The following is a 27,678-nucleotide window of genomic DNA, read 5'->3' on the forward strand; positions in this document are numbered from 1 at the left end:
AAAAATCATCAACATTATAAAATCAAATGTGCCACTTCAAAAACAAAATGTTAATCTCTTTATATTTGACATACAGAAACCTGCAGAGCTATAAGAGACCCCAATCTAATTAAAAAACATGACCAATTTTATTTTAACTTGTTTTTCTGTAGTTTCCTCTGCACAGAACATGTCAAAGAAGCAAGCATACACTAATTGCAGATAAGCTGCAGCTGTAAGAGAGAAAGAGGAAGTGTGGCTTTGTCTTTTGTTTAATGTTTCTGCCCTTTGACCAGTTTATTAAGTCTTTCCTTTTTGACATATTACTTAGTGGTGTGAGACATTGAAGCCCATGCAAATACAAAAGCCTGAGAGAAGCATTTATTCTGTGCATATTCCAGGAAGAAACAGAACCTTTTACTCTTTCTTGCTCCTTAAGCAGCTTTGCATGATAAGAAAAGGAACTGGTAAGCTTTGGTTATCTATTTTTAGTGTCTCTGATAATTTACTACCCCCAGCAGCTATATGCGGTTGACGTGGACTAAGCCAGTGTAAGTTTCACAGAAAACGATGATCAGCATCAACCATGGCAAACGGTGGGAGCTTCAACGTCAACATTTATGAAGAGGATTATGACTATGAGTAAGTTTTGTTTTTTTTCTTTCCATGTGATGTGTATTATTTTAATTTTTTTTCTAGAATATATTCAATGTTAAACAGTATTAAATGTCTTTACTCAAATTTAAGTAGATGTTAAGCAAAAGGTGATGTTTCTTTAAAATCTTGCAGTATTTAAAGCCTTTCCTCCTTTTCAGAACTGAAGCATCAAAGGATTAAGCTAATTTAAAGGCGTAATTTAGTTTAGTGAAATCAAAATTCTCTATTATTGAAAGTTATCCAGGAGAGCTTTGCTGAAAGACTGTGGGATATTTACTCAGTGTTATTTCCACTCGCTTGCAGAAATCTTGGCGAAAGTGGACCCAGTCAGGACCCTTTCCAACTCTTCAAAGAACCAGCATGTAATGTTCAGGGCAATCCTGGAGACATACAGATGGAAATGTTCACAAAAAACTCAGACACATCTGGTATTCACTCCAGCCAAAGTTTTCAACTCAGAATATTGTTTAAAATACCAATAAGATAAATTATGTTTTTCAGACAGCGAGTCAACAAGCAGCAGCAAAGAATCATATAATGGATGCCGATTGAGATCTTTGCAAAGAAACAACTGGTCAGCCGCTACAAGGAGGGTACTCTCCTCCATGCCCAGTCGTAAAATTGGTTAGATAAAGCCCACTTTTTGACTATTTTTAATCTACACAACTGAGATATTTACGGTTTCTTTCCTTACTTTCACAGGGTTACATAGTTCTGCAGGCATGGCTGTGCGAGAAACATGTGCACTACCGACACACCAGACCTCGTCCCGTGTCTCCCTCCACATCCCCAGAGTGACCCAGGACGATATCACATCACCAGAGTTTGAGGAAATTAGTACTGAAGGTAAACAGAAGATATGAATTGACCAAATGGAAGGTATAAACAGGCAACACTCGCACTCTCAGGCCGAGGTGAAACTGTTTCTATATTGATGATATCCACAGACGAAGCAAATAATTTGGCTGGTTCAGGCTTGTGGTGCACTGAAACCAATAAGGAGCAGCTGGTGTCAGATCTCCGAGGCCTCTCTGAGAGTGAAGGCTTGCGTAAGCTGCGAGCCATGCCACTCAGCCTGGCGGACAAGATGGAAATCAGGTAAATGGAACAAAGATCCCATTCACATACGGCACAAATATCCTGAGCAATCCAATCAGACAGTTTTTAAACTGGGTGTGAACATTAAACGTCCTAAACGTTGGGATAGCTTCCCACAAATCACATTTGGATGTAACTAATGAGGCGAAGTGTGGATGAATGTGTACCAAGGATCTCCTAAAAATAAATTTACTTTTCTGAAATGACTCCCCTTGAACAGCTGCATTACCTAGGATTCTCTTTTTAAAAGATGTATAAACAAGATCAGCTAACCTCCAATAATTGAGCTTTTGCATGGAATCGTCATCAACAGCTTTAATTTTTTCGTAGTTTTAGTGGCTAGAATTCTAAGTTAAAAAGGAAGCTCTTTTTAAAGTAAAGGATGTTTTCGTTATTGGATATTATTTAGTAGAGAGAGTGAAAGTTTCTTTGGGGGGGTATTTGTAGGTTTTGAATTCTTTTTGTGTCTGAGTAAATTTGGTGTGCTCACCAGGTTGTAAAATCACTTCTGTTATTTACAGGCCCTCACTGTCCTTCTCGTGAAGCACATGTGATCTATTGCTTGTTTACAGAAATCCAATCGCATAACAAAAATTAAAACTCTTTAGGCCTCTAGAATGGGATTTAAATTTGAAAGGTTGCTGTTTAATGAAGCTATTATCACACTTGTTGATACCAGGTCTGAACACGCTAATTTTGGAGTTTGAATAAAACGTTGTGTGCTTTTTGCCAACATTTGGAGTAACCTATTTCTACTTATCTGTTTTCACAAGGAAGCATTTTTTTAGCCCTTTAGCTAAGAATTTGGTCATCAACAGGAACTTCCCTTGTCGTAATCTTCCATGCATGTACCTTTCAAGGGTAGGTTTAAAAAGATTTACTGCTCCTGTAAGGTTTGAACTGTTTATTGGCTATTGACCACTTACTTGTGGTTTGTTTGCTTCCTCAAAGATGTGGCGCCATTGCAGATATGCCCCCCGATTTTCTACCTCTCTCAAGTTGTGGAACTCATCCATGAAAAAACTGAGTGGACGTTATGGAACCGGAGTTCTCTCCTACTTCACTTTTCTCCGAACGCTCCTGTTCATCAACCTGCTTTTCTTCATTACTACCTTCTTGTTTCTGGTTCTTCCTCAAGCCATCCACCCTCCACCTGATTCCCATGGCGAGTCTTTCTCTTGGATTGAAATTTTCACGGGCATGGTGAGTTGGTTGTACTAAATTGCTAGATTATTTGTTTCTATAGATCCTATTTCACAAATTTGATCTGAAACTTGTCTCAATGTTTCATCTTTGGCAGGGTTACCTTTCTCGGAGCTTGATGTTTTATGGTTACTACTCAAACATCACGATTAAAACTACGAGCATAACATCTATGGTACCTTATTGCATACCAACTGCCTATTTTTTTACCATCACAATTTCCTTCTTTATTATCTGCATTATTCTGGTGTACAGGTTGGTATACAATATTCACTTTAACATATTTTGCCTTTTTTTTTTCTCATCAGTTGTGTGTATGTAACAGTCATTTTCCTCCTTGCAGCATGTCCAAGTCTTTTGGGAAAAGCTTTCAGGTGTTCAAGTCAGACGGGAATCTGTCAGAAAACGTTTTCTGCTCCTGGGACTTTAAAGTCACCAAAAAGCCTTCCATCAGACTTCAGTCTGAGAAGATCAGCACTCAGCTCAAAGTATGCAATCATTTTATTAGTACGTTTGTAACAACAAATTTATACTTGCTGTCTGAGCTTGTTTTCTTGCTAAGACTATTAGATTAATTCAGTGAAAGTAATTCTAACACAGGAAATTTCTCATGCATTTGTTTTCACACCTCTGGTTTTGTCTTGCTCTTTTGCAGGAGCAAAAGGTTAAGCATGGTGTTTTGTGTGAGATAAATTTGGTCAGCATCTTGTTTGGGAATGGTTTCACCCTAAGGTTTACATAATTTGTACACAGCACAAGAATCAAATTTAGAAGAGTTAAGTTTGAGTGGTCATTTTCTGTATAACTTTATCAGTCTTTGCAAAGGAGTTTTATCCTATCCTTGCAAAATGTACTGCATTTTAAACAGGTTGGGGTCTGGACTTTGATTGGACAGAAGGTTTCCTTTTTTCACATGACAGCCGTGTCAGTTGTTGCAAAACGGGCAACAACCTAGCCTAGCCTTTATCCACTACTTTGACTCAGAAGATCCAAACAAAACGCGTTTGAGTTTACAGTGGCAATGTGAATAAATCCAAAGATGGTGAAAAATTCTACAAGGCAGTGCACAGCAAAGTTCACAATTTACTCACGGACAAAGATTCAGCCATATAGCTACAAAACAAGCTCCAATAATTCCTCCTCCACACGTGTTTGACGGCTATAAAATGTATTTGTGCTAATATGCTTTTTGAGTTTTTCCCATACTGCGTACTATGACCAAACATCTCAACTTCAGTCTCTTTTGTCACTGGTAAGGATCTTGTGGCCCATTTGCAACTTTGAAAACTTCATTTACAAACAAAAATGTTTTTGTCTTTATCATACCACCTAAAAGATGTAGCTTTTTAAAAAAATTGGACATCGAGGTAAATGTACCAGGACACCCACTTCTGAAATGAACGCCAACTTTAGTGTTTTCTTCCCATTAGTGGTCACTCTGACTTTAAGTTATAATCCTTACCATATTGACATGCAGCAGCAATCATTTCTCTAACAATCTAGCGATCATATCTAAGGCGATTAGGTATTGCTGATGTCCTTCTTGGCATTGTGTCATCACACAGCAGTTCTCTCCAGACCAACTGAATATTGAAGCTTCTGTTTTGATGGAGGTAGTGTCCCCTGTACTGCTCAATTCATTAAATTATTTTCCCTCTTGAATCCTGCCAATACAGTTTGGGTGTAGTATTTTATTTCCTCTTCGCCTGTACTGACACTGACAAGATCCTTTTTCTCGTGTCTATATCTGTGAGAGTAAAACTGTTAAACACCACTGGTAACGGTGGTTAACATTTAATCACTATTTATCGGCGCCACCTCAAGCAGACTGCTTTTCCAACAGGAGCAGCTTTCTGAGCTGGCCAGCAGAGAAGAGGAAAGGACTCTCATGCAGCGGTTCCGCAACTTCCTTGTGCACGTGGCAGCATGGTTCATTTGCCTAGCGAGCATCTTCTTCAGTGCCTTGGGTGTCTACTTTCTTTCAAAGGTTAGAGGAAAAGTCAGAGACTTGACAGATTTCAAGCGTACATGAGAACTCCCTTGAGTCTCCTCACCACTGAGGCATACAGAAAAGACTTCCTGTCACATTAATTTAGTTCTGCTTTTCTCTTCTGCCATGTGTTATCAGAAGTACTTTTTAACACCATCAATTTTACCATCAAATGCAGGATACCAATTTCTCATGTGACATTTATTACACTCAAGACAGCATTTTATAAATACATATGTAGCTTCCTTCTAAGAAGTCTTTGCAATGTTTCAGTGTATCATTAAATGGGAATTTAGATGGACAATAAAAGAGCTAAGTTGGAAATAAAAGTTGAATTTTATGTATTCTTGTTTTGTCCCCATCACAAGTTGCTCTGAACTTTATGCTCCTTACTGTGAATTATTCTCCCTCTTCTACCAAAGACCATCAGTAAAGTGCTTCAGAATCTTGATTTGCTGTTCATGGCTGCAGTGGTGTCTGGATTCAACCTGCTGCTGCCTGGGATCTTCAATTTCTGTGCTTGGATGGAGAAGCATAACTCGCCCTGCACACGTGTCTATGTCTCCATCTTCAGGTGAGAGGCAGTATTTAATCAGTTAAGCTTATTTGTATTGCAGCAAGGCAGCTGAAAGTGCTTTACATCATAAAATCACAAAAATAAAAGTTCTAAAATAAACATGCAGTCAACATAGAAACCAGTGATGCATATTACATTTTGGATAGTGCAAATCAATATCAAAATCAATACAAGTTGAATATATTGGTCAGTTCTTCATTTGTTATGGTCCAAAAACATTTCTAAACAGGTGAGTGTTTAGTCTTGATTTAAAGGAACTCAGTGTTTCAGCTGTTTAGCAGTTTTCTGGTAGTTCATTCCAGATTTGTGCTGCATAGACGCTGAATGAAGTTTCTCCATATTTCGTTCTGGTTCGGGGGATGCAGACCTGAAAGGTCTTATTTAAAACAGACCTTTAATGGATTTTGGTGCTAAACCATTCAATGATTTACAAACTAATAACAGTGCTTCAAAATTCATTTTCTGAGCTACAGGAAGTCAGAGCACAATTTCCTGATGGTAAATCTTCCTGGTCTTAGTGAGAATGCGAGCTGCAACTTGCCACTCACTAATGAGTTGTAGCTTTAGTATTTCTTTCTCTCTTTGTTTCTTTGTTTCTTCCTTTCTAAAATATATTTTAAAACATTTTAGAAACAATGAATTATTTTCCTTCCACTGTACTATTATGTTGTGCTTTGGACTCTTATTTTATTGCGACAGTCTGAAAAAGTTTATTGGCATGAGTACCTGAGCAAATATCTTCACGTAAATTATAACTGTAATCTTAAACCGGATAATAAATATATTCTTACTGCAAAAGGATTTATAATGTTATTTTATTTTGGTCACAGATGCAGGAACATTGTTAAATGGAAATGTTGTTTCCGTCTTCAATTCACAGGAACCTGCTGCTGAAGATCAGCCTTGTTATCATACTGTGTTACCACTGGCTTGGAAAAATTGCTGTGGAACAAGACCCTCAAGTTTCAAAGGTTATTAGCCTCCTCATTCTTAAACCTGTCAATGTGACACCACACAGTTATAGCATAAAAAAATATGTGGTTCTTTCCCCCACATTGACAGCAGGTGATCTCATTAACACTCGTGCTGTTTTGTTTTTCTTGAACTTCTTAAAAAAGCAAATAGATTTTTCTTCTTTGTGTGTCTGCGTAGTGCTGGGAGAATTTTGTGGGGCAGGAACTTTATCGCCTGCTCCTGATGGACTTCATCTTTACAGTGCTTTACACTTTTCTAGGCGAGTTCGTATGGAGGTAAATCTGAGCTTCATGAGTCATGTAAATACATTGTAATGTTTTCACCTGGAGGAAATGACTTTCATTCACAACATGCTGTCTACCCACCAGGATTTTCTCCCAAAAAATCTTAAGAAAGAACAGAAAGCCAGTGTTTGACATTGCTCGAAATGTTCTGGAACTTATATATGGACAAACGCTGACTTGGTGATTGTAATACATTTGAAATTGATCAGATCATTAACAGACCTGCCTTAGACTGATTTCCCATTTTCTGCCTCCAGGCTTGGGGTGTTGTTTGCTCCTCTCCTCCCCGCTGTCCAAATTGCAAAACTGTTTGTGCTGTTTTACATGAAGAAGGTTGGCAAAGCATATGTCATTGAATCATTTCCATAAAGCACACACAAATATCCAGATGACCTACTTTCTCTTATCTTTCTGTTTTTGTCTCCACAGAACAGCCTGATGCTCAACTGTCAGGCATCTAAAAAGCCCTGGAGGGCAACTCACATGACAACAGCATTCATTACTCTCTTGTTCTTCCCCTCATTTCTTGGTGCTGCTGTTTTTGTTGCGTATACAGTTTGGAAGTGAGTGCCATGTTACTTCTTGAATATGCTGCTCACAGGAAATATTGCCGTTTTACATAGCAGTGGCATAAAACCCAGAGGAGACCCGTGAATGTTTTCATGTTTATTCTGTCAAAAAACATGAAAACTATTTTGGAAGTGAATATTGTATATTATGTGTCTTGACCATAATGTCTCAGAATCTCTGTCCTTTACAGAATCAAACCATCATCAGGATGTGGCCCTTTCAGGAACCTAACCAGTATGTTAGAATCCGTGAAGCTGTGGGCTGAGAGGATGAAGGACCATCACCAAATTCTTTCTTGGCTCTTTCGAGCTTACAATGCTTTCACAGATAACCCGATCTTCTTGTTCATGCCCTCTGGACTATTTCTGTATGTCCTCATAATCATAACTAACCCAGATTATGTAATTTGCCTGATGTGGTCTAATGTTTTTAATATTTTTCTCCCGTTTTCAGACTGTTGATATATTTCCGTATTCAGGTAGTAGATGGCCAAAGGAGAATCATCAGACGGTTAGAAAAGCAAATTGACGATGTAAGTAAAGCCTGACCAGTGTGTTGGAGTCTGAGAAAAACAAAAGAAAGAAAACAATATATTTTCCTTTCACTTCACCATTATGAGCTATTTTGTGTTGATCCATCTCTTAAATCTCAACAAAGGGATTTGTTGGAAGCAAATTGACAATGTAAGTTAAGCCTTGCTTTTAATCTAGTTTAAGTCTAGATTAAAAGACCGAAACTATTTTTTTGAAAATATTAGTCTTGGATTTTAACATTGAATTCCTAGCTCTATTTTAGCTCAACATATGGAGACTTTAGTTTGTAAAAAAAGCAAGACACCAGTAAAATGTGAGTTGACCTAAATATTGTTTTCTCTGTATTCAGGAAGGTAAAGACAAAAAATTCCTCATCACCCAACTGCAGTATTGGTATGAGGAAAATAATCCAAATTCTAGTAAGAGACAAAGGTGAACTGGGTTCACTTCCTTCTTGGACACCTTTCTGGTAAGTGCAGCAACCATCATTACTAAAGAAATGGCAAATTGCACTGATAACTGTCATGTATTTTGAATTTGTTTTCTTTTCAGAGGAAGATGATACCTCCACGTTGTCATGCACGCTTGTCATTAAATTGTGTTATCATCACTGACATGTCTAGACATTGAGAACTTCCCTCATAAATACCATAGAAAAAAAACAGGAAAAGCAGCAACAAACTTTGTGAAGTTTTGATATACTTTGTGATATTTGATTAATTTACAACAGGTTGAACTCTTCTGCATCCTTTTACTATTCTAAATAAAAGACTTTGTATACTATGTAATTTTAGATTCACTTTAAAGTTTTTGTTTGTAAAATGCAAAAATAAAATTTTACCGCATATTATAATTCTCCAAATGTGTCATGGGGCTTTACACAATAGTCCACAGGAGTAATTCTCTGAGCTGTGACGTTGTCTTTCTAAAAATATTCCAGAGATGGTGTTTGCAGGTTTCTGCAGAAAATCATATATTGGTATAACTTCATTATTTTTCATGAAGGAAAATTTTCCTGTCAGCCTGGTGGAAAAACTATTCTACACATTACAAATCTTTACTTAAAATTGTACAACATTTTAAAGCATGCACTGTCAAGTAATTGATGGCCTTTTTCCTGAGATGAGTCATTTATCTTCATAAGAACAAAATATTTTTACTGAGAATTTCTTTAGTTTCTCATTGCTGATCAATGCCATGCTAAAATGTGTAGAAGAGAACTAAATAGAGCTTAAAGTGTCTGATAGAAATCCGGAATGACTGGAAGGCTTTTATTTGGAAGGCTTTAGAACAGAGAAGTGGGTGTTGAAAACCTTTTACTAAACAATCTCTGTCTGCAAAACACATGGACTTTTGTAACGGGGGCAACAAAAATGTTTCACATATATCTAATTTATATAGTACACAACACACTCATGTGCACTACAAAAATTATCTCAAGTTAAAAAAGGGATAATTGGGATTTATTTTTTGTCGTGAGGTTTTATGAAGATACTATTAATATTTCCCGTAGAAACAGTCCTATTTGTGTGAGTTATTTTAAAATGTTGACGTCTGTTAAATTGGGGAGGAGAAAATCTGTCTGGCTGTTACTTTGGACCACTCTGAGGATTGCTTTGTTTTTCTACAATCTCGCTGAGATATATCTGCTTCAGATAAGGGGCTGGTAGCAACTCGCTATAACATGCCTTTGGTGTCATCTCAAGCACTTTTGGGCAAGTGTTTGGGCACATCCTGGTCAGGTAGTCAGTCCTTAATGATGTCCCATCATTTGTGATAATTGTTTTCATCATACATGCCAAAATTCATAGAATAGATATGCTTTACTGTTGTTATCCCTCTGTTTGCTTGAACTTGTGAATTGTTATGGAATATTTAGTGCAGAAAACTAAAAGCTCTCATATTAGCAAAAATGGGTTGTAAAAAATACTATAGTAAATAATATCAAATTAACAACTGTCAGTCATGTTTTGACTGTTTTTATATAATCTCAAAATGAATTTCACTGAAAACTTCAGTGCAAATAAACTTATGTAACATATCCTCCATGGAATATTTTCTTTTTTTTCTCCATTTCCTGTTTACCGCATCAGATGTTGTGCAACAAAAAAAAAAATGTTTATAACTGTTCAACAGTAGTAATCACCTGTTTAAGGTTTTCCCCTGGCTGCTTAACAGGTTTTGTGACATTGATCTGTTTGAAAGCATTTTTCGTTTGAACTTGAGATAAAAACAAAACTAAAAGAAGGAGGAAACTTTCTCCTCCTACGTATAAGGAAATATACTCATTTCAAAAAGTATAAATCAGGCTTCGTCCACTTGTTGGGCATAATTTTTCCTTCCATTTGTCTCACATCTGCGTCTGGATAATGGCCTCTGGTAAGGGAAAACTTCCATTCATGATTTTAACTTCTAATTTGTGTAGTTTTTTTTGCCTGAATTTTTTTCTTGGTGAAAAGAATATTAAAAAGGATGATGAATTCTATTTATTTCAGATATCGGTGAGAGAGCACCTAAAGAAAGAATGTACATAGAGCTCCCAAAGAAATACCGGGCTGTCTTGTCCAAATTCTATGATTTGGTAAGCAACATTTGATGCTACATGGATCATCTTGATGCTAAATATTTTTGGGATCCTTAAGTTTCATTGTTTTTCTGTCATTTAACAGGATCATGGCTTGTTCATCACAGACCTGGATCCCTATATAAATGAAGATTATGTAGCTGCCTATTTTAAACCTTTTGGATGTGTCACAGTGTGCCAGGTGGAGTCAAACCCACATTTTATTTGAACTTTTTTCTATCATTTTGTCCTGATTTATCTACAGAAATGATTCTATAACCATTTGTGTTTTGATTTTGATTTGATCAAAGATCAAGAATAGTCCCGGTTCTTCAAAGGATAGACTGGCCTATGTGAGGTTTTCCACCGAAGCTGAAGCAGACCTAGCAGACTGGGCTGGTCCTCACTTTATAGGAGGGACAGAATGTAAAGTGAGACGGGTTGTCAGTCCAAAGGTGAGGTGTAATTCGTTTTACATATGTAAGCAAAATATGTATTTTTCATCTATCACCTTGTCAGCTAATATACAAATTTGTCTTGTAGGTCGAAGGCTAGTCATACGGTGTGCCCACTCAAGTGCAAATTCAACCTTTACTTCGCCGTCCAACGGATCTGGGCTACAGACTGGAAGATCCTCAGTGGTTAGATGAAGATGATAAGAATAAACAAACCAATTAGGGTTGAGATAAATCAGGAAACTCGAGAAGACTTGCAGATTTTAACAATGAGGAATGTTCTCAAAATAACATCTAAACTCTTCCTAATTTGCCGTCACATCTGTTATATGTGTTATGGAGACATGACACATTTTCTTCATAAGGCTTTCTCACATTTTGCTGTGATATGCCTGTGTGTTTTTGAGAAATATTTTGTCCAAATATATCATTGACAATGATAGACGAATAAAATATAAAGTGTGCATTTGCAAATTATACAAGCCAAATTCCTATGTCTTACTAAATACACAAATCAGATCATCACCCAACTCTGCTGTGAAAAATAACTGCATTTATGAGTCACATTTTTTTGTTTCTTGCATGTGCAATTGTTTGTATTATTTAAATGTATATAAATTAAATTGAAAATATTGTGTTTTTATTTTTTTTGTAATCAAAGTGATTGTCAATAAACTAAAAACTAATAAAAATTAAACTCTTGTGAATCATTACTCAAGGTAAAAATTTTTTTGATATGTCATGCAACAACAGCAATTTATGGAGCAAAAGCTGTTTAAATATAAGAAAAAAATATTAGCGACAGACGTTTAATGTCAGAAACAGGAAACTTATGGCAAGTTGTTTTAACAGAAATTCAGTTGTAACGCCCTTGCATTCCAGATATCGCTCTTTTTTTATGACTAGACGTTTTAGCTTTTAAGATATCTCTAATTATATTCTGACTAGTCAAAATAACCTCAGATTTACAGTTGAGTTGTATGGAGACTTCAATTCAAGATATCTACAATGAATTAGTGACTTTATGAAATACACATTTCAGATACCTTCAATTAAATTATGACTATGACTTCTTCTAAGAAGTCTTCACAATGTTTCAGTGTATCATTAAATGGGAATTTAGATGGACAATAAAAGTATTAGTCAGAAATAAAAGTTGAAGTTTTATGTATTGTTTTGTCCCCATCACAAGCTGCTCTGAACTTTATGCTCCTTACTGTGAATTATTCTCCTCCTTCTACAGAAGACCATCAGTAAAGTGCTACAGAATATTGAATTACTGTTCATGGCTGCAGTGGTGTCTGGATTCAACCTGCTGCTGCGTGAGATCATCAAGTTCTGTGCTTTGATTGAGAAGCATAACTCGGCCATCACACGTGTTTATGTCTCCATCTTCAGGTGAGAGGCAGTATTTAATCAGTTAAGCTTATTTGTATTGCAACAAGGCAGCTGAAAGTGCTTTACATCATAAAAACACACACAAAAAAGTCCTAAAATAAACATGCAGTCAACATAGAAACCAGTGATGCCTATTACATTTTGGATAGTGCAAATCAATATCAAAATCAATACAAGTTGAATATATTGGTCAATTCTTCATTTGCTATTGTCCAAAAATATTTCTAAACGGTTGTTTAGTCTTGATTTAAAGGATCTCAGTGTTTCAGCTGTTTAGCAGTTTCCTGGAAGTTTGTTCCAGATTTGTGGTGCATAGAAGCTGAATGCTGTTTCTATGTTCCGTTCTGGTTTGGGGGGTGCAGAGCAGACCACAACCAGAAGACCTGGAAGGTTGATACAACAGCCGACCTTTAATGTATTTTGGTGCTAAACCATTCAATGATTTATAAACTAATAACAGTTCTTCAGAATCTCTTTTCTGAGCAACAGGAAGTCAGAGCACAATTTCCTGATGGTAAATCTTCCTGGTCTTAGTGAGAATGCGAGCTGCAACTTGCCACTCACATTCTCACTAATGTGAGTTGTAGCTTTAGTGTTTTTTTCTGTCTTTCTTTTTAAAATATATTTTAAAACATTTTAGAAACAATGAATCATTTTCCTTCCACTGTACTATTATGTTGTGCTTTGGACTCTTATTTTAATACGACAGTCTGAAAAAGTTTATTGGCATGAGTACCTGAGCAAATATCTTCACGTAAATTATAACTATAATCCTGCACCGGATAATAAATATATTCTTACTGCAAAAGGATGTATAGTGTTATTTTATTTTGGTCACAGATGCAGGAACATTGTTAAATGGAAATGTTGTTTCCGTCTTGAATTCACAGGAACCTGCTGCTGAAGATCAGCCTTGTTATCATACTGTGTTACCACTGGCTTGGAAAAATTGCTGTGGAACAAGACCCTCAAGTTTCAAAGGTTATTAGCCTCCTCATTCTTAAACCTGTCAATGTGACACCACACAGTTATAGCATAAAAAAATATGTGGGTCTTTGCCCACATTGACAGCAGGTGATCTCATTAACACTCGTGCTGTTTTATTTTTTGAACTTCTTAAAAAAGCAAATAGATTTTTCTTCTTTGTGTGTCTGCGTAGTGCTGGGAGAATTTTGTGGGGCAGGAACTTTATCGCCTGCTCCTGATGGACTTCATCTTTACAGTGCTTTTCACTTTTCCAGGCAAGTTCTTATGGAGGTAAATCTGAGCTTCATGAGTCATGTAAATACATTGTAATGTTTTCACCTGGAGGAAATTACTTTCATTCACAACATGCTGTCTACCCACCAGGATTTTCTCCCAAAAGATATTGTTACGCCCCCTTAGGTCTAGGGGTCCAGGGGCGGCGACATAAAATGTGTCCAGAGATAAAAGTGGAATGAAAGAATGATTTATTACAAAAGATGGTTTTCACAAAACACAATACAACTTAAGCCAATTAAACAAAAGTAAAGAACCAACAAACGCAGAAAACACTGAGTGCAAATTAAATAAGATGTGCAAACACATCAGTCTAAAGTAACTCAAAACAACCAAAAAGAAAGAACAAAGGGGAGCACCAAAAACCTCCCAAACACAAGCCTCTAGCTTGTTCAAAGTTTATCTAAGGCAGATTCACTACTTAACAAAAGAAACAAGAACAAAATTGCTCAAACTGTCCACAAACAGTCACAAAACACAGAAGGTGGGGGTCAGCTGTACACAACCTCTTCCTGCTAGCTGCCCCACTGGAGGAATGAACTCGGACGTCTTTTATATGATGCAGGTGGGTCTCATCAACGTCTGATTGGCTTTGCTGCTCCAATGGGGTGGCTGCTCTCCTGCAGCTTCTAGGCAGCCAATCAGAAAACTGTGCCCGCACAGCTGATCCTGCATAATAGAAAAAAAACAAAGCCTGCACAGCCTCAAGAGGCCAGGGGCCGTAACACTCCCCCCCTTAAATTACAAAACCAGGTTTTGTAAATGCTGAATGTTACACAAAACAAAAGAATACTCACATCCTGGACAGGCCATCTGCAAGAACATTTTCTGCCCCTTTCTTATGCCGAATATTTAGGTGGTATTCTTGCAACAGTAATGCCCACCGCATAAGGCGCTGGTTGTGGTTATACATGCGAGAAAGAAATACTAGTGGATTATGATCTGTGAATACATCAATCGGTAAACTACTGGAACCAAGGTAGACATGAAAGTGCTGAAGAGCCAACAACAGAGCCAAGGTTTCTTTTTCAATGGTGGAATAGTTCAGTTGATGTCTGTTGAACTTGCGAGAGAAATAGCAAACAGGATGATCTAAACCCTGCAAATCTTCCTGAATTAGCACTGCACCAGCCCCAACAGCGCTGGCATCCACCTCCAGCTTGAAAGGTCGGGTCAGATCAGGTGCAGCTAGTACTGGTGTGTGACAAAGAAGAAACTTAGCACTTTCAAAAGCATTCTGGCATTTCTCTGACCAAACAAAATCAGTCTTTGGGCTGAGTAGATTGGTTAATGGTTGAACTACTGAGGAGAAATTTCTGCAAAAGTTCCGGTAATAGCCAACCATGCCCAGAAATCTACGTAGTTCACGGCGTGTTTTGGGTGTGGGATAATCATTAATTGCTACAACTTTAGCGTTGAGGGGACGGACTTGGCCTTGCCCCACCTCTCTGCCTAAATATGTCACTGTGGCCTTGCCAAATTCACACTTAGCAAGGTTAAGGGTCAAGGAAGCTTGGGCCAAACTGTGAAATACTTGATATAGTGTTTGCAAATGTTCCTGCCAGGTTTCAGTATACACCACCAAGTCATCTAAATACGCACTGCAGTTGGAGATGCCACGCAGTACTGTATTTATCAGTCTCTGAAAAGTAGCTGGAGCGTTACACATACCAAATGCCATAACAGTGTATTGCAAAAAGTCATCTGGGGTCACAAAAGCTGAAATGTTGGAAGCCCTTTCAGTCAAAGGGACTTGCCAATAACCCTTAAGAAGGTCCAACTTTGTAACGTATTTTGCAGCTCCAATATTGTCCACACAGTCTTCAATCCTGGGGAGAGGATAGGCATCAGGTACAGTGACAGAATTTACCTTACGAAAGTCAGTGATAAAGCGTGGTGAACCATCTGATTTGGTTTCTAACAAGCAAGGTGAGCTCCAGGGACTTTGACTAGGTTTGGCTAAACCATGTTCCATCAGATATTCAGTTTCCTGTTTCATTAAGGAACGTTTTGTGGGATTAGCACGATAAGGATGCTGTTTGATGGGTTTTGCATTTTGAACATCTATGTCATGTTCTAGAACAGTTGTACGTGTTGGTATATCATTAAATAAACATTGGTATTCATTAATGAGGACCATTACATCCTTTTGATGTTCAGGGGATAAGTGGTCAAGCTGGCTCTGCAGGGATTTTAGCATCTCTGAATTTGTAAGGCGGGGGCTAGAACAGAGAGGATAATTCATTCTTAGGCCATCAGCATTGTTTACCTCACCTATTTCTAGTTGAGTTGTGACCGCCACTGGAGCACACCCCCCACTAGGTTCTGGTGCAGGTCGAGAGTGGTATAATTTAAGCATGTTCACATGGCAGACACGGGTTTTGCGCCGCCGATTAGGGGTACCAATGACATAATCATTCTCCCCTATTTTCTCTAGAATTTCATAAGGGCCATCAAATTTGGCAGACAAAGCCGAGCCAGGAACAGGCAGGAGTGCAATAACCTGATCTCCTACATGAAAAACTCTTTTGACAGATGTTTTATCATAGTGGTTTTTCATTTTTCTTTGAGAGTCAGCTAGATGCTTCTTAGCATGAGCATTAGCTTGACACAGGCGCTCACGAAAGGCTTGCACATACTTAGTCACACTTGTCTTGGAACATTCTTCAGGAACTAAAAAAAGTTTCTTTTAAGGCTCTTAAAGGGCCACGGGGTGTGTGTCCAAATACTAACTCCGCTGGACTAAAGCCAAGGGATTCTTGAACAGCCTCTCTAGCAGCAAACAATACAAATGGAACCCCCTCATCCCAACTTTTACCAGTTTCCAGACAGTACTTGCGTAGCATCGACTTTAAGGTCTGATGCCATCGTTCTAAAGCACCTTGGGACTCTGGGTGGTAAGCAGAGGAAACAACATGCTTAATGTTTAGGGTTTTAGCTACTTGCTTGAACAACTTTGATTGAAAATTTGTTCCTTGATCTGTTTGTAGGGTTTTAGGCAAACCAAACACAGAGAAGAACTTTGTCAGAGCTTTAATCACAGCTTTGGCTGTAATCTTATTCAAAGGGATGGCTTCAGGGAATCGCGTTGCAGCACACATAATTGTGATCAGATATTGATTTCCACACTTTGTTCTGGGTAAAGGTCCAACACAGTCTACTATGACATGGTCGGTCTATCACTGGAATAGGACACAATGGAGCAGGTGGTATTACCTGGTTTGGTTTACCAGCAATTTGGCACACATGACAACTACGACAGAAATTTGAAATGTCACGTTTCATACCAGGCCAGAAAAAGTGCTTTAACAGAAGTTGGTATGTTTTGGTAATGCCTAAGTGACCAGACCACTGGCTTTCATGAGCCAGAGATAGAATTTTCTGTCTATAGGCGGTTGGTATAACAATCTGTTTAACCTTACTCCAATCTGAGCTTCCTGCACCTGATGAAGACCACTGACGCATTAAAACACCTTGTTCCACAATGTAAGCTTGTTTCTCTTTATTGGCTTGCTCAGCACTTACCACATTCTTGAAACATCTTTGTAATGTTTCATCAGCTTCTTGAGCAGATGACAAGTGTCGTCTGGTCAGGGGGATGGATGCTGTCTCCAAGAGTGGACAAGGCTCCTCCAGCTCCACCAAATCTGGAAGTAACATCATGTTGTTACTTTTGGTTTGTGCATCACCCTCACTAGAAAATGGAGACATTAGAACAGAATCAGAAATGGAAATATCCCGATCCTTGCGTGCTTGTGCACGGGTGACCACACAGGCTGGTTACAACTCAGGGTCTGAAGAGTCTGGGGTTGTCTGATCTAAGGGATTGTCTAAAACCTCCAGACTGGGAAGTACTAAACCTCCAGCAATGTCATTTCCCATTAGCATAGCCACCCCATCTATGGGTAACTCTGGGCAGACAGCAACAGGGAAAAAGCCAGTGACAAGTTTGGATTTTATGTAAACTCTGTGGACTGGTCTTGGAGTGTAGCCCATCTCTATCCCCCTCAGAACAGAGTTATAACCACAGGCACTCTCATGTGTGAAAGGTAAAACATTTGCGAGAATGACTGACTGGGAACCTCCAGTATCTCTCAGGATACGTACTGGCTTCAAATCAGAGGGATCAGCCGTCAATGAGATTAAGCCATCGAAAATGAATGGTACAAAACAGGGATCAGGTAATTTGTCACCACAACCAACGCTCTTATTACGGGGTTCTTTTTTCACAAAACCAACACCTTTAGTTTGTTTAGAATTTGACTGTGTTTTGCGTTTTAAAGCTAAACAATCAGCGATGACATGTCCAGGTTTGTGACAATAAAAACATTCTCGGCTTTCTTTTGGAACCGTGGTCTTAACCATCTGAGACTGTGGTACAGAGCTAGTAGGTGACTTTTCATTAAAAGTGAAGGATGACTTATGGGTAAGAGCATACTCATCAGCCAGAACAGCAGCAGATGCCAAAGTAGTCACCTTCTGTTCATTTAGGTACACCACCACCCGATCTGGAATGCACTTCTTGAAGTCTTCTAGCAATATTAGCTCACGTAATGTCTCATACTTATTTACCCTGGATGCAGTACACCACTTATCAAAGAGAATGGATTTCTCTCTGGCAAACTGAACATGCGTTTGTCCAGCAGTTTTCTTCTGCTGTCGAAACTTCTGTCTATAAGCTTCTGGGACCAACTCATAGGCTTGTAAGACAGCAGCTTTAACCAGATCATAGTCTAAACTATCTTTTAAAGGGAGCGCTGCCAACACCTCTTGAGCTTTACCAGAAAACTTACATTGTAACAAGAGTGGCCAGGTTTCCCTAGGCCATTGCAAAGCACCCGCAATGCGTTCAAATGCTGCAAAGTATGTGTCCACCTCAGATTCTCTAAAAGCAGGTACTAAAGAAATACACTTACTGATGTCAAATGGCATAGCAGACATGGAGGTGGAACCGGGTGTGACAGAGGCAGAGGGCGCTCGAGTCTGGGCCTCCAGCTCAAGTTTGCGCAGCTTTATAGCTTTATCAGCCTCTATTTCCAGTCTCCTGACCTCAAGCTCCAGCTGAGCTTTTCTGTCCTGGGCTTTTTCCTCAGCCTCCATTTGGAGACGTGCCAACCGCACCTTCAAACGAGCTCCATCTCGTCCTTCTGAACTCACAGAAGACAGTGGATCATAGCGAGGGAGTGTGCGAGGTGTCTTTCCCCGGTCACTCACTGCTGCTTCCGCACTAGGACCATCTTTGAAGTCCTCCACAGACAGGGTCTCTCGGCTTGGCACCGCAGCAGCCTCAGGCAGATCAGGCTCTTTGATCACCCCAATTTCCACCAACTTATCCACTATCAGAGCCTTTAGGTCACCTTTAAGGACCTGTTTTGGGACCTGCAGCTGAAAGTACTCCACAATTTGCAGCAATTCATTCTTGCGGCAGCTATCAATAAGCTCAAGAGAGGGATCGGCTAAAAAGTGCTCCAGACTGAATGTACCTGACATAGTTGCTGGATACAGACAACCAAAAATGTTCCTCTTCTAACTCTGAACAGAGGGATCCTCTTAACGAGGATCCCGGACGAGCCCCCACTTATGTTACGCCCCCTTAGGTCTAGGGGTCCAGGGGCGGCGACATAAAATGTGTCCAGAGATAAAAGTGGAATGAAAGAATGATTTATTACAAAAGATGGTTTTCACAAAACACAATACAACTTAAGCCAATTAAACAAAAGTAAAGAACCAACAAACGCAGAAAACACTGAGTGCAAATTAAATAAGATGTGCAAACACATCAGTCTAAAGTAACTCAAAACAACCAAAAAGAAAGAACAAAGGGGAGCACCAAAAACCTCCCAAACACAAGCCTCTAGCTTGTTCAAAGTTTATCTAAGGCAGATTCACTACTTAACAAAAGAAACAAGAACAAAATTGCTCAAACTGTCCACAAACAGTCACAAAACACAGAAGGTGGGGGTCAGCTGTACACAACCTCTTCCTGCTAGCTGCCCCACTGGAGGAATGAACTCGGACGTCTTTTATATGATGCAGGTGGGTCTCATCAACGTCTGATTGGCTTTGCTGCTCCAATGGGGTGGCTGCTCTCCTGCAGCTTCTAGGCAGCCAATCAGAAAACTGTGCCCGCACAGCTGATCCTGCATAATAGAAAAAAAACAAAGCCTGCACAGCCTCAAGAGGCCAGGGGCCGTAACAGATATTAAGAAAGAACAGAAAGCCAGTGTTTGACATTGCTCGAAATGTTCTGGAACTCATATTTGGACAAACGCTGACTTGGTGATTGTAATACATTTGAAATTGATCAGATCATTAACAGACCTGCCTTAGACTGATTTCCCATTTTCTGCTTCCAGGCTCAAGGAAATTTTGCAGTTTTACATATCAGTTGCATAAAACCCAGACGGGACCCGTGAATGTTTTCATGGGTTTTTTTTGACAGAAAAAACATTACTGGCTTTCACAGTCACTATTTTGGAATTGAATATTGTTTATTATGTGTCTTGACCATAATGTCTCAGAATCTCTGTCCTTTACAGAATCAAACCATCATCAGGATGTGGCCCTTTCAGGAACCTAACCAGTACGTTAGAATCCGTGAAGCTGTGGGCTGAGAGGATGAAGGACCATCACCAAATTCTTTCTTGGCTCATTCGAGCTTACAATGCTTTCACAGATAACCCGATCTTCTTGTTCATGCCCTCTGGCCTATTTCTGTAGGTCCTCATAATCATAACTAACCCAGATTATGTAATTTGCCTGATGTGGTCTAATGTTTATAATATTTTTCTCCCGTTTTCAGACTGTTGATATATTTCCGTATTCAGGTAGTAGATGGCCAAAGGAGAATCATCAGACGGTTAGAAAAGCAAATTGACGATGTAAGTAAAACCTGACCAGTGTGTTGGAGTCTGAGAAAAACAAAAGAAAGAAAACAATATATTTTCCTTTCACTTCACCATTATGAGCTATTTTGTGTTGATCCATCTCATAAATCTCAACAAAGGGATTTGTTGGAAGCAAATTGACAATGTAAGTTAAGCCTTGCTTTTAATCTAGTTTAAATCTAGATTAAAAGACCGAAACTATTTTTTGAACAGATTAGTCTTGGATTTTAACATTGAATTCCTAGCTCTATTTTGTTATGTTCCGGGGATCTCTGGTTCTCTTGGTGGGTTTTTTCCTGTGCGTCTTTTCCACCTCTTACCACCAGATGGCGACAGGTTCCGGTTGGAGTGCGGTGGTGTCATCATCATCCACAGCTGTCATCGATTACCCTCATCAGCGGAGCATACTTTAGGAGTTGACCGCCAGTCCACAGTCGCCTGAGTGTTTGCCAGTCACGGTACCTCTGAGCCCCCTTGAGCCCTGTCTTTGTGTTCCTCGTTACCTTGAGCTTTCCAATGATCCTCTTTGTGTTTCTCTGTTGCCTTCAGGTGATCCCTTTGACACTCTGGACCCGTTGATCAGATCCTGGCAGTTTTCCTGGTTTCAGAACCTCCCTCGTGACGCCGTGGAAAGTACCCACTGGTTGCCCAGACTCACCTCTCCGTTGTTTTGGAAGTATCTCCTGGATCCCACGGCTGGCGGTCGAACCACTCCTCTGTTTCTCCGTTGCACCTGAGCCTACCTGTCCGTAATCCGCCGCACTCCTCCATTGTGCCTGGACCCACTAAGAGACCGAGACCCTGGACATACTCAGTTACCCTCCAAGATTCCGATCCAACCACCACCAGTAAGAACAACCTGTGTTTCATCTGAGATTTCCATGTTCCCACGACCCCTGAACTCACCAGTCTGCTCTTTCCCCTCGCAGTGAACCAATGCAGCCCGTTACCATTGATTCCCTGGACCGGACCACCTCGATACTTCCTGATAATTGTGTAGTCTTAATAAATCACTTAAACTGATTCCAACTCTCCTGTCTTGTGTTCTGCATGTGGGCTAGAAACCTTAAACCCATCATGACAATTTTAGCTCAACATTTGGAGACTTTAGCTTGTGAAAAAAGCAATACACCAGTAAAATGTGAGTTGACCTAAATATTGTTTTCTCTGTATTCAGGAAGGTAAAGACAAAAAATTCCTCATCACCAACTGCAGTATTGATATGAGGAAAATAATCCAAATTCTAATAAGAGACAAAGGTGAACTGGGTTCACTTCCTTTTTGGAAACCTTTCTGGTAATTGCAGCACACATCATTACTAAAGAAATGGCACATTGCACTGATAACTGTCATGTATTTTGAATTTGTTTTCTTTTCAGAGGAAGATGATACCTCCACGTTATTAAATAGTGTTATCAGCACTGAGATGTCTAGACAATGAGAACTTCCCTCATAAATGCCATAGAAAAAAACCCAGGAAAAGCAGCAACAAACTTTGTGAAGTTTTGATTTACTTTGTGATATTTGATTAATTTACAACAGGTTGAACTCTTCTGCATCCTTTTACTATTCTAAATAAGATACTTTGTATACTATGTAATTTTAGATTCACTTTAAAGTTTTTGTTTGTAAAATGCAAAAATAAAATTTTACCGCATATTATAATTCTCCAAATGTGTCATGAGGCTTTACACAATAGTCCACAGGAGTAATTCTCTGAGCTGTGACATTGTCTTTCTAGAAATATTCCAGAGATGGTGTTTGCAGGTTTCTGCAGAAAATCATATATTGGTATAACTTCATTATTTTTCATGAAGGAAAATTTTCCTGTCAGCCTGGTGGAAAAACAATTCTGCACATTACAAATCTTTACTTAAAATTGTACAACATTTTAAAGCCTGCACTGTCAAATAATTGATGGCCTTTTTCCTGAGATGAGTCATTTATCTTCAAAAGAACAAAATATTTTTACTGAGAATTTCTTTAGTTTATCATTGCTGATCAATGCCACAACAAAATGCGTAGAAGAGAACTAAATAGAGCTTAAAGTGTCTGATAGAAATCCGGAATGACTGGAAGGCTTTTATTTGGAAGGCTTTAGAACAGAGAAGTGAGTGTTGAAAACCTTTTACTAAACTATCTCTGTCTGCAAAACACTTGGACTTTTTTAACAGTGTCAACAAAAATGTTTCACATATATCTAATTTATATAGAACCCAACACATTCATTTGAACTACAAAAATGATCTCAAATTAAAAAAGGGATAATTGGGATTTATTTTTTGTAGTGAGGTTTTATGAAGTTACTATTAATGTTTCCCATAGAAACAGTCCTATCTGCGTTATTTTAAAATGTTGACGTCTGTTAAGTTGGGGAGGAGAAAATCTGTTTGGCTGTTACTTTGCACCACTCTGAGGATTGCTTTGTTTTTCTACAATCTCACTGAGATATATCTCAGATAAGGGGCTGGTAGCAACTCCCTATAACATGCCTTCGGTGTTATCTCAAGCACTTTTGTTCAAGTGTTTGGGCACATCCTGGTCAGGTAGTCAGTCCTTAATGATGTCCCATCATTTGTGATAATTGTTTTCATCATACATGCCAAAATTCATAGAATAGATATGCTTTACTGTTGTTATCCCTCTATGTTTGCTTAAACTTGTGAATTGTTATGGAATATTTAGTGCAGACAACTAAAAGCTCTCATATCAGCAAAAATGGGTTGCAAAAAATACTCTAGTAAATAATATAAAATTAACAACTGTCAGTCATGTTTTGACTGTTTTTATATAATCTCAAAGCAAAGTTCACTGAAAACTTCAGGGCAAATAAACTTATGTAACATATCCTCCATGGAAGATTTTCTTCTTTTTCTCCATTTCCTGTTTACCGCATCAGATGTCGTGAAATAAAAAACATATGTTTATAACTGTTCAACAGTAGTAATCACCTGTTTAAGGTTTTCCCCTGGCTGCTTAACAGGTTTTGTGACATTGATCTGTTTGAAAGCATTTTTCTTTTGAACTTGAGATAAAAACAAAACTAAAAGAAGGAGGAAACTTTCTCCTCTTACGTATAAGGAAATATACTCATTTCAAAAAGTATAAATCAGGCTTCGTCCACTTGTTGGGCATAGTTTTTCTTTCCATTTGTCTCACATCTGCGTCTGGATAATGGCCTCTGGTAAGGGAAAACTTCCATTCATGATTTTAACTTCTAATTTATGTAGTTGTTTTTGCCTGAATAATTTTCTTAGTAAAAAGAATATTAAAAAGGATGATGAATTCTATTTGTTTCAGATATCGGTGAGAGAGCACCTAAAGAAAGAATTTACATAGAGCTCCCAAAGAAATACCGGGCTGTCTTGTCCAAATTCTATGATTTGGTAAGCAACATTTGATGCTACATGGATCATTTTAATGCTAAATATTTTTGGGATCTTTAAGTTTCATTGTTTTTCTGTCATTTAACAGGATCATGGCTTGTTCATCACAGACCTGAATCCCTATATAAATGAAGATTATGTAGCTGCCTATTTTAAACCTTTTGGATGTGTCACAATGTGCCAGGTGGAGTCAAACCCACATTTTTTTTTACCTCTTTTCTATCATTTTGTCCTGATTTATCTACAGAAATGATTCTATAACCATTTGTGTTTTGATTTGATCCAAGATCAAGAATAGTCCAGGCTCTTCAAAGGATAGACTGGCCTATGTGAGGTTTTCCACCGAAGCTGAAGCAGACCTAGCAGACTGGGCTGGTCCTCACTTTATAGGAGGGACAGAATGTAAAGTGAGACGGGTTGTCAGTCCAAAGGTGAGGTGTAATTCGTTTTACATATGCGAGCAAAGTATGCATTTTTCATCTATCACCTTGTCAGCTAATATACAAATTTGTCTTGTAGGTCGAAGGCTAGTCAGACGGTGTGCCCACTCAAGTGCAAATTCAACCTTTACGTCGCCATTCAATGGATCTGGGCTACAGACTTGAAGATCCTCAGTGGTTAGATGAAGATGATAAGAATAAACAAACCAATTAGTGTTGAGATAAATCGGGAATCTCGAGAAGACTTGCAGACTTTAACAATGAGGAATGTTCTCAAAATAACATCTAAACTCTTCCTAATTTGCCGTCACATCTGTTATATGTGTTATGGAGACATGACACATTTTCTTCATAAGGCGTTCTCACATTTTGCTTTGATATGCCTGTGTGTTTTTGAGAAATATTATTATTATATATCATTGTCAATGATAGATGAATAAAATATAAAGTGTGCATTTGCAAATTATACAAGCCAAATTCCTATGTCTTACTAAATACACAAATCAGATCATCACACAACCCTGCTGTGAAAAATAACTGCATTTATGAGCCAAATGTTTTCGTTTCAAAAATGTGCAATTTTTTTATATTATTTAAATGTATCTAAATTTAATTGAAAGTATTGTGTTTTTATTTTTTTTGTAATTAAATTGATTGTCAATAAACTAAAAACTAATAAATATTAAACTCTTGTGAATCATTACTCAAGGTAAATAATTTATTTTGATATGTCATGCAACAACAGCAATTTATGGAGCAAAAGCTGTTTAAATATAAGAAACAAATATTAGCGACAGACGTTCAATGTCAGAAACAGGAAACTTATGGCAAGTTGTTTTAACAGAAATTTGGTTGTAACGCCCTTGCATTCCAGTTATCTCTCTTTTGTATGGCTAGACGTTTTAGCTTTTAAGATATCTCTAATTATATTCTGACTAGTCGAAATGACGTCAGATTTACAATTGAGTTGTATGGAGACTTCAATTCAATACATCTACAATGAATTTGTGACTATCTGAAATACACATTTCACATATCTTCAATTAAATTATGACTATGACTTCTTCAAAGAAGTCTTCACAATGTTTCAGTGTATCATTAAATGGGAATTTAGATGGACAATAAAAGTATTAGTCAGAAATAAAAGTTGAAGTTTTATGTATTCTTATTTTGTCCCCATCACAAGCTCCTCTGAACTTTATGCTCCTTACTGTGAATTATTCTCCTCCTTCTACAGAAGACCATCAATAAAGTGCTACAGAATATTGATTTGCTGTTCATGGCTGCAGTGGTGTCTGGCTTCAACCTGCTGCTGCGTGAGATCATCAAGTTCTGTGCTTTGATTGAGAAGCATAACTCGGCCATCACACGTGTTTATGTCTCCATCTTCAGGTGAGAGGCAGTATTTAATCAGTTAAGCTTATTTGTATTGCAGCAAGGCATCATAAAAACACAAAAATGAAATTCCTAAAATAAACATGCAGTCAACATAGAAACCAGTGATTCCTATTACATTTTGGATAGTGCAAATCAATATCAAAATCGATACAAGTTGAATATATTGGTCAATTCTTCATTTGTTATGGTCCAAAAACATTTCTTAACAGGTGAGTGTTTAGTCTTGATTTAAAGGAACTCCGTGTTTCAGCTGTTTAGCAGTTTTCTGGAAGTTTGTTCCAGATTTGTGGTGCATAGAAGCTGAATGCTGTTTCTATGTTTCGTTCTGGTTTGGGGGGTGCAGAGCAGACCACAACCAGAAGACCTGGAAGGTCTCGAAGGTTGATACAACAGCAGACCTTTAATGTATTTTGGTGCTAAACCATTCAATGATTTATAAACTAATAACAGTGCTTCAGAATCTCTTTTCTGAGCAACAGGAAGTCAGAGCACAATTTCCTGATGGTAAATCTTCCTGGTCTTAGTGAGAATGCGAGCTGCAACTTGCCACTCACATTCTCACTAATGTGAGTTGTAGCTTTAGTGTTTTTATCTGTCTTTCTTTTCAAAATATATTTTAAAACATTTTAGAAACAATGAATTATTTTCCTTCCACTGTACTATTATGTTGTGATTTGGACTCTTATTTTAATACGACAGTCTGAAAAAGTTTATTTGCATGAGTACCTGAGCAAATATCTTCACGTAAATTATAACTATAATCTTGCACCGGATGATAAATATATTCTTACTGCAAAAGGATGTACAATGTTATTTTATTTTGGTCACAGATGCAGGAACGTTGTTAAATGGAAATGTTGTTTCCGTCTTGGATTCACAGGAACCTGCTGCTGAAGATCAGCCTTGTTATCATACTGTGTTACCACTGGCTTGGAAAAATTGCTGTGGAACAAGACCCTCAAGTTTCAAAGGTTATTAGCCTCCTCATTCTTAAACCTGTCAATGTGACACCACACAGTTATAGCATAAAAAAATATGTGGTTCTTTCCCCACATTGACAGCAGGTGATCTCATTAACATTCGTCCTGTTTTATTTCTGAACTTCTTAAAAATGCAAATAGATTTTTCTTCTTTGTGTGTCTGCGTAGTGCTGGGAGAATTTTGTGGGGCAGGAACTTTATCGCCTGCTCCTGATGGACTTCATCTTTACAGTGCTTTTCACTTTTCTAGGCGAGTTCGTATGGAGGTAAATCTGAGCTTCATGAGTCATGTAAATACATTGTAATGTTTTCACCTGGAGGAAATGACTTTCATTCACAACATGCTGTCTACCCACCAGGATTTTCTCCCAAAAAATATTAAGAAAGAACAGAAAGCCAGTGTTTGACATTGCTCACAATGTTCTGGAACTCGTATATGGACAAACGCTGACTTGGTGATTGTAATACATTTGAAATCAGATCATAAACAGACCTGCCTTAGACTGATTTCCCATCTTCTGCCTCCAGTCTCAAGGACATTTTGCCATTTTACATATCTGTGGCATAAAACCCAGAGGGGACCCGTGACTGTTTTCATGTTTTATCTGTCAAAAAAAACATGAAAACTATTTTGGAAGTGAATATTGTTTATTATGTGTCTTGACCATAATGTCTCAGAATCTCTGTCCTTTACAGAATCAAACCATCATCAGTGTTTGGGCACATCCTGGACAGGTAGTCAGTCCTTAATGATGTCCCATCATTTGTGATAATTGTTTTCATCATACATGCCAAAATTCATAGAATAGATATGCTTTACTATTGTTATCCCTCTATGTTTGCTTAAACTTGTGAATTGTTATGGAATATTTAGTGCCGAAAACCAAAAGCTCTCATATTAGCAAAAATGGGTTCCAAAAAATACTATAGTAAATAATATGAAACTAACAACTGTCAGTCATGTTTTGACTGTTTTTATATAATATCAAATCAAATTTCACTGAAAACTTCAGGGCAAATAAACTTATGTAACATATCCTCCATG

General features: G+C 38.1%; 1 protein-coding gene across 4 annotated transcripts; it reads left to right on the forward strand.

Annotated features, from left to right (window-relative positions):
• The first annotated feature begins 291 nt into the window (after window positions 1–291).
• LOC102237780 (transmembrane channel-like protein 6) lies at window positions 292–27,442 on the forward strand. Of its 4 annotated transcripts, none has more exons than XR_002754142.1 (21): window positions 292–621; window positions 940–1,064; window positions 1,138–1,260; window positions 1,339–1,482; window positions 1,584–1,734; window positions 2,508–2,595; window positions 2,686–2,937; window positions 3,035–3,192; window positions 3,281–3,425; window positions 4,781–4,924; window positions 5,350–5,501; window positions 6,385–6,475; window positions 6,657–6,754; window positions 6,848–6,943; window positions 7,021–7,096; window positions 7,193–7,326; window positions 7,524–7,700; window positions 7,787–7,865; window positions 8,216–8,335; window positions 8,419–9,608; window positions 27,369–27,442. XR_002754142.1 is itself a non-coding variant. In XM_023348971.1 (21 exons), the coding sequence occupies exons 2-20, from the start codon at window positions 566–568 to the stop codon at window positions 8,300–8,302; spliced, it is 2,376 nt and encodes a 791-aa protein (XP_023204739.1). In that variant the 5' UTR covers window positions 292–446; window positions 544–565; the 3' UTR covers window positions 8,303–8,335; window positions 8,419–10,383. The 4 variants fall into 4 exon arrangements, 3 of the variants coding, with proteins under 3 accessions (XP_023204739.1, XP_023204738.1, XP_023204740.1); XM_023348971.1 differs by lacking the exon at window positions 27,369–27,442 and having other exon boundaries at window positions 292–446; window positions 544–621; window positions 8,419–10,383; XM_023348970.1 differs by lacking the exon at window positions 27,369–27,442 and having other exon boundaries at window positions 8,419–10,383.
• Window positions 27,443–27,678: the final 236 nt, after the last annotated feature.

The sequence above is a fragment of the Xiphophorus maculatus genome, chromosome 16, assembly GCF_002775205.1.
Source record: "Xiphophorus maculatus strain JP 163 A chromosome 16, X_maculatus-5.0-male, whole genome shotgun sequence".
NCBI classification, from domain to species: domain Eukaryota; kingdom Metazoa; phylum Chordata; class Actinopteri; order Cyprinodontiformes; family Poeciliidae; genus Xiphophorus; species Xiphophorus maculatus.

Bases quoted from the DNA above. Each gene is read 5' to 3' on its own strand.
- LOC102237780 (XM_023348970.1), top strand. From the start codon at position 566: ATGGCAAACGGTGGGAGCTTCAACGTCAACATTTATGAAGAGGATTAT. The intron at 1,065-1,137 runs GTATTCACTCCA...TATGTTTTTCAG, and splicing joins AAAAAACTCAGACACATCTG to ACAGCGAGTCAACAAGCAGC. The intron at 2,938-3,034 runs GTGAGTTGGTTG...CATCTTTGGCAG, and splicing joins TTGAAATTTTCACGGGCATG to GGTTACCTTTCTCGGAGCTT.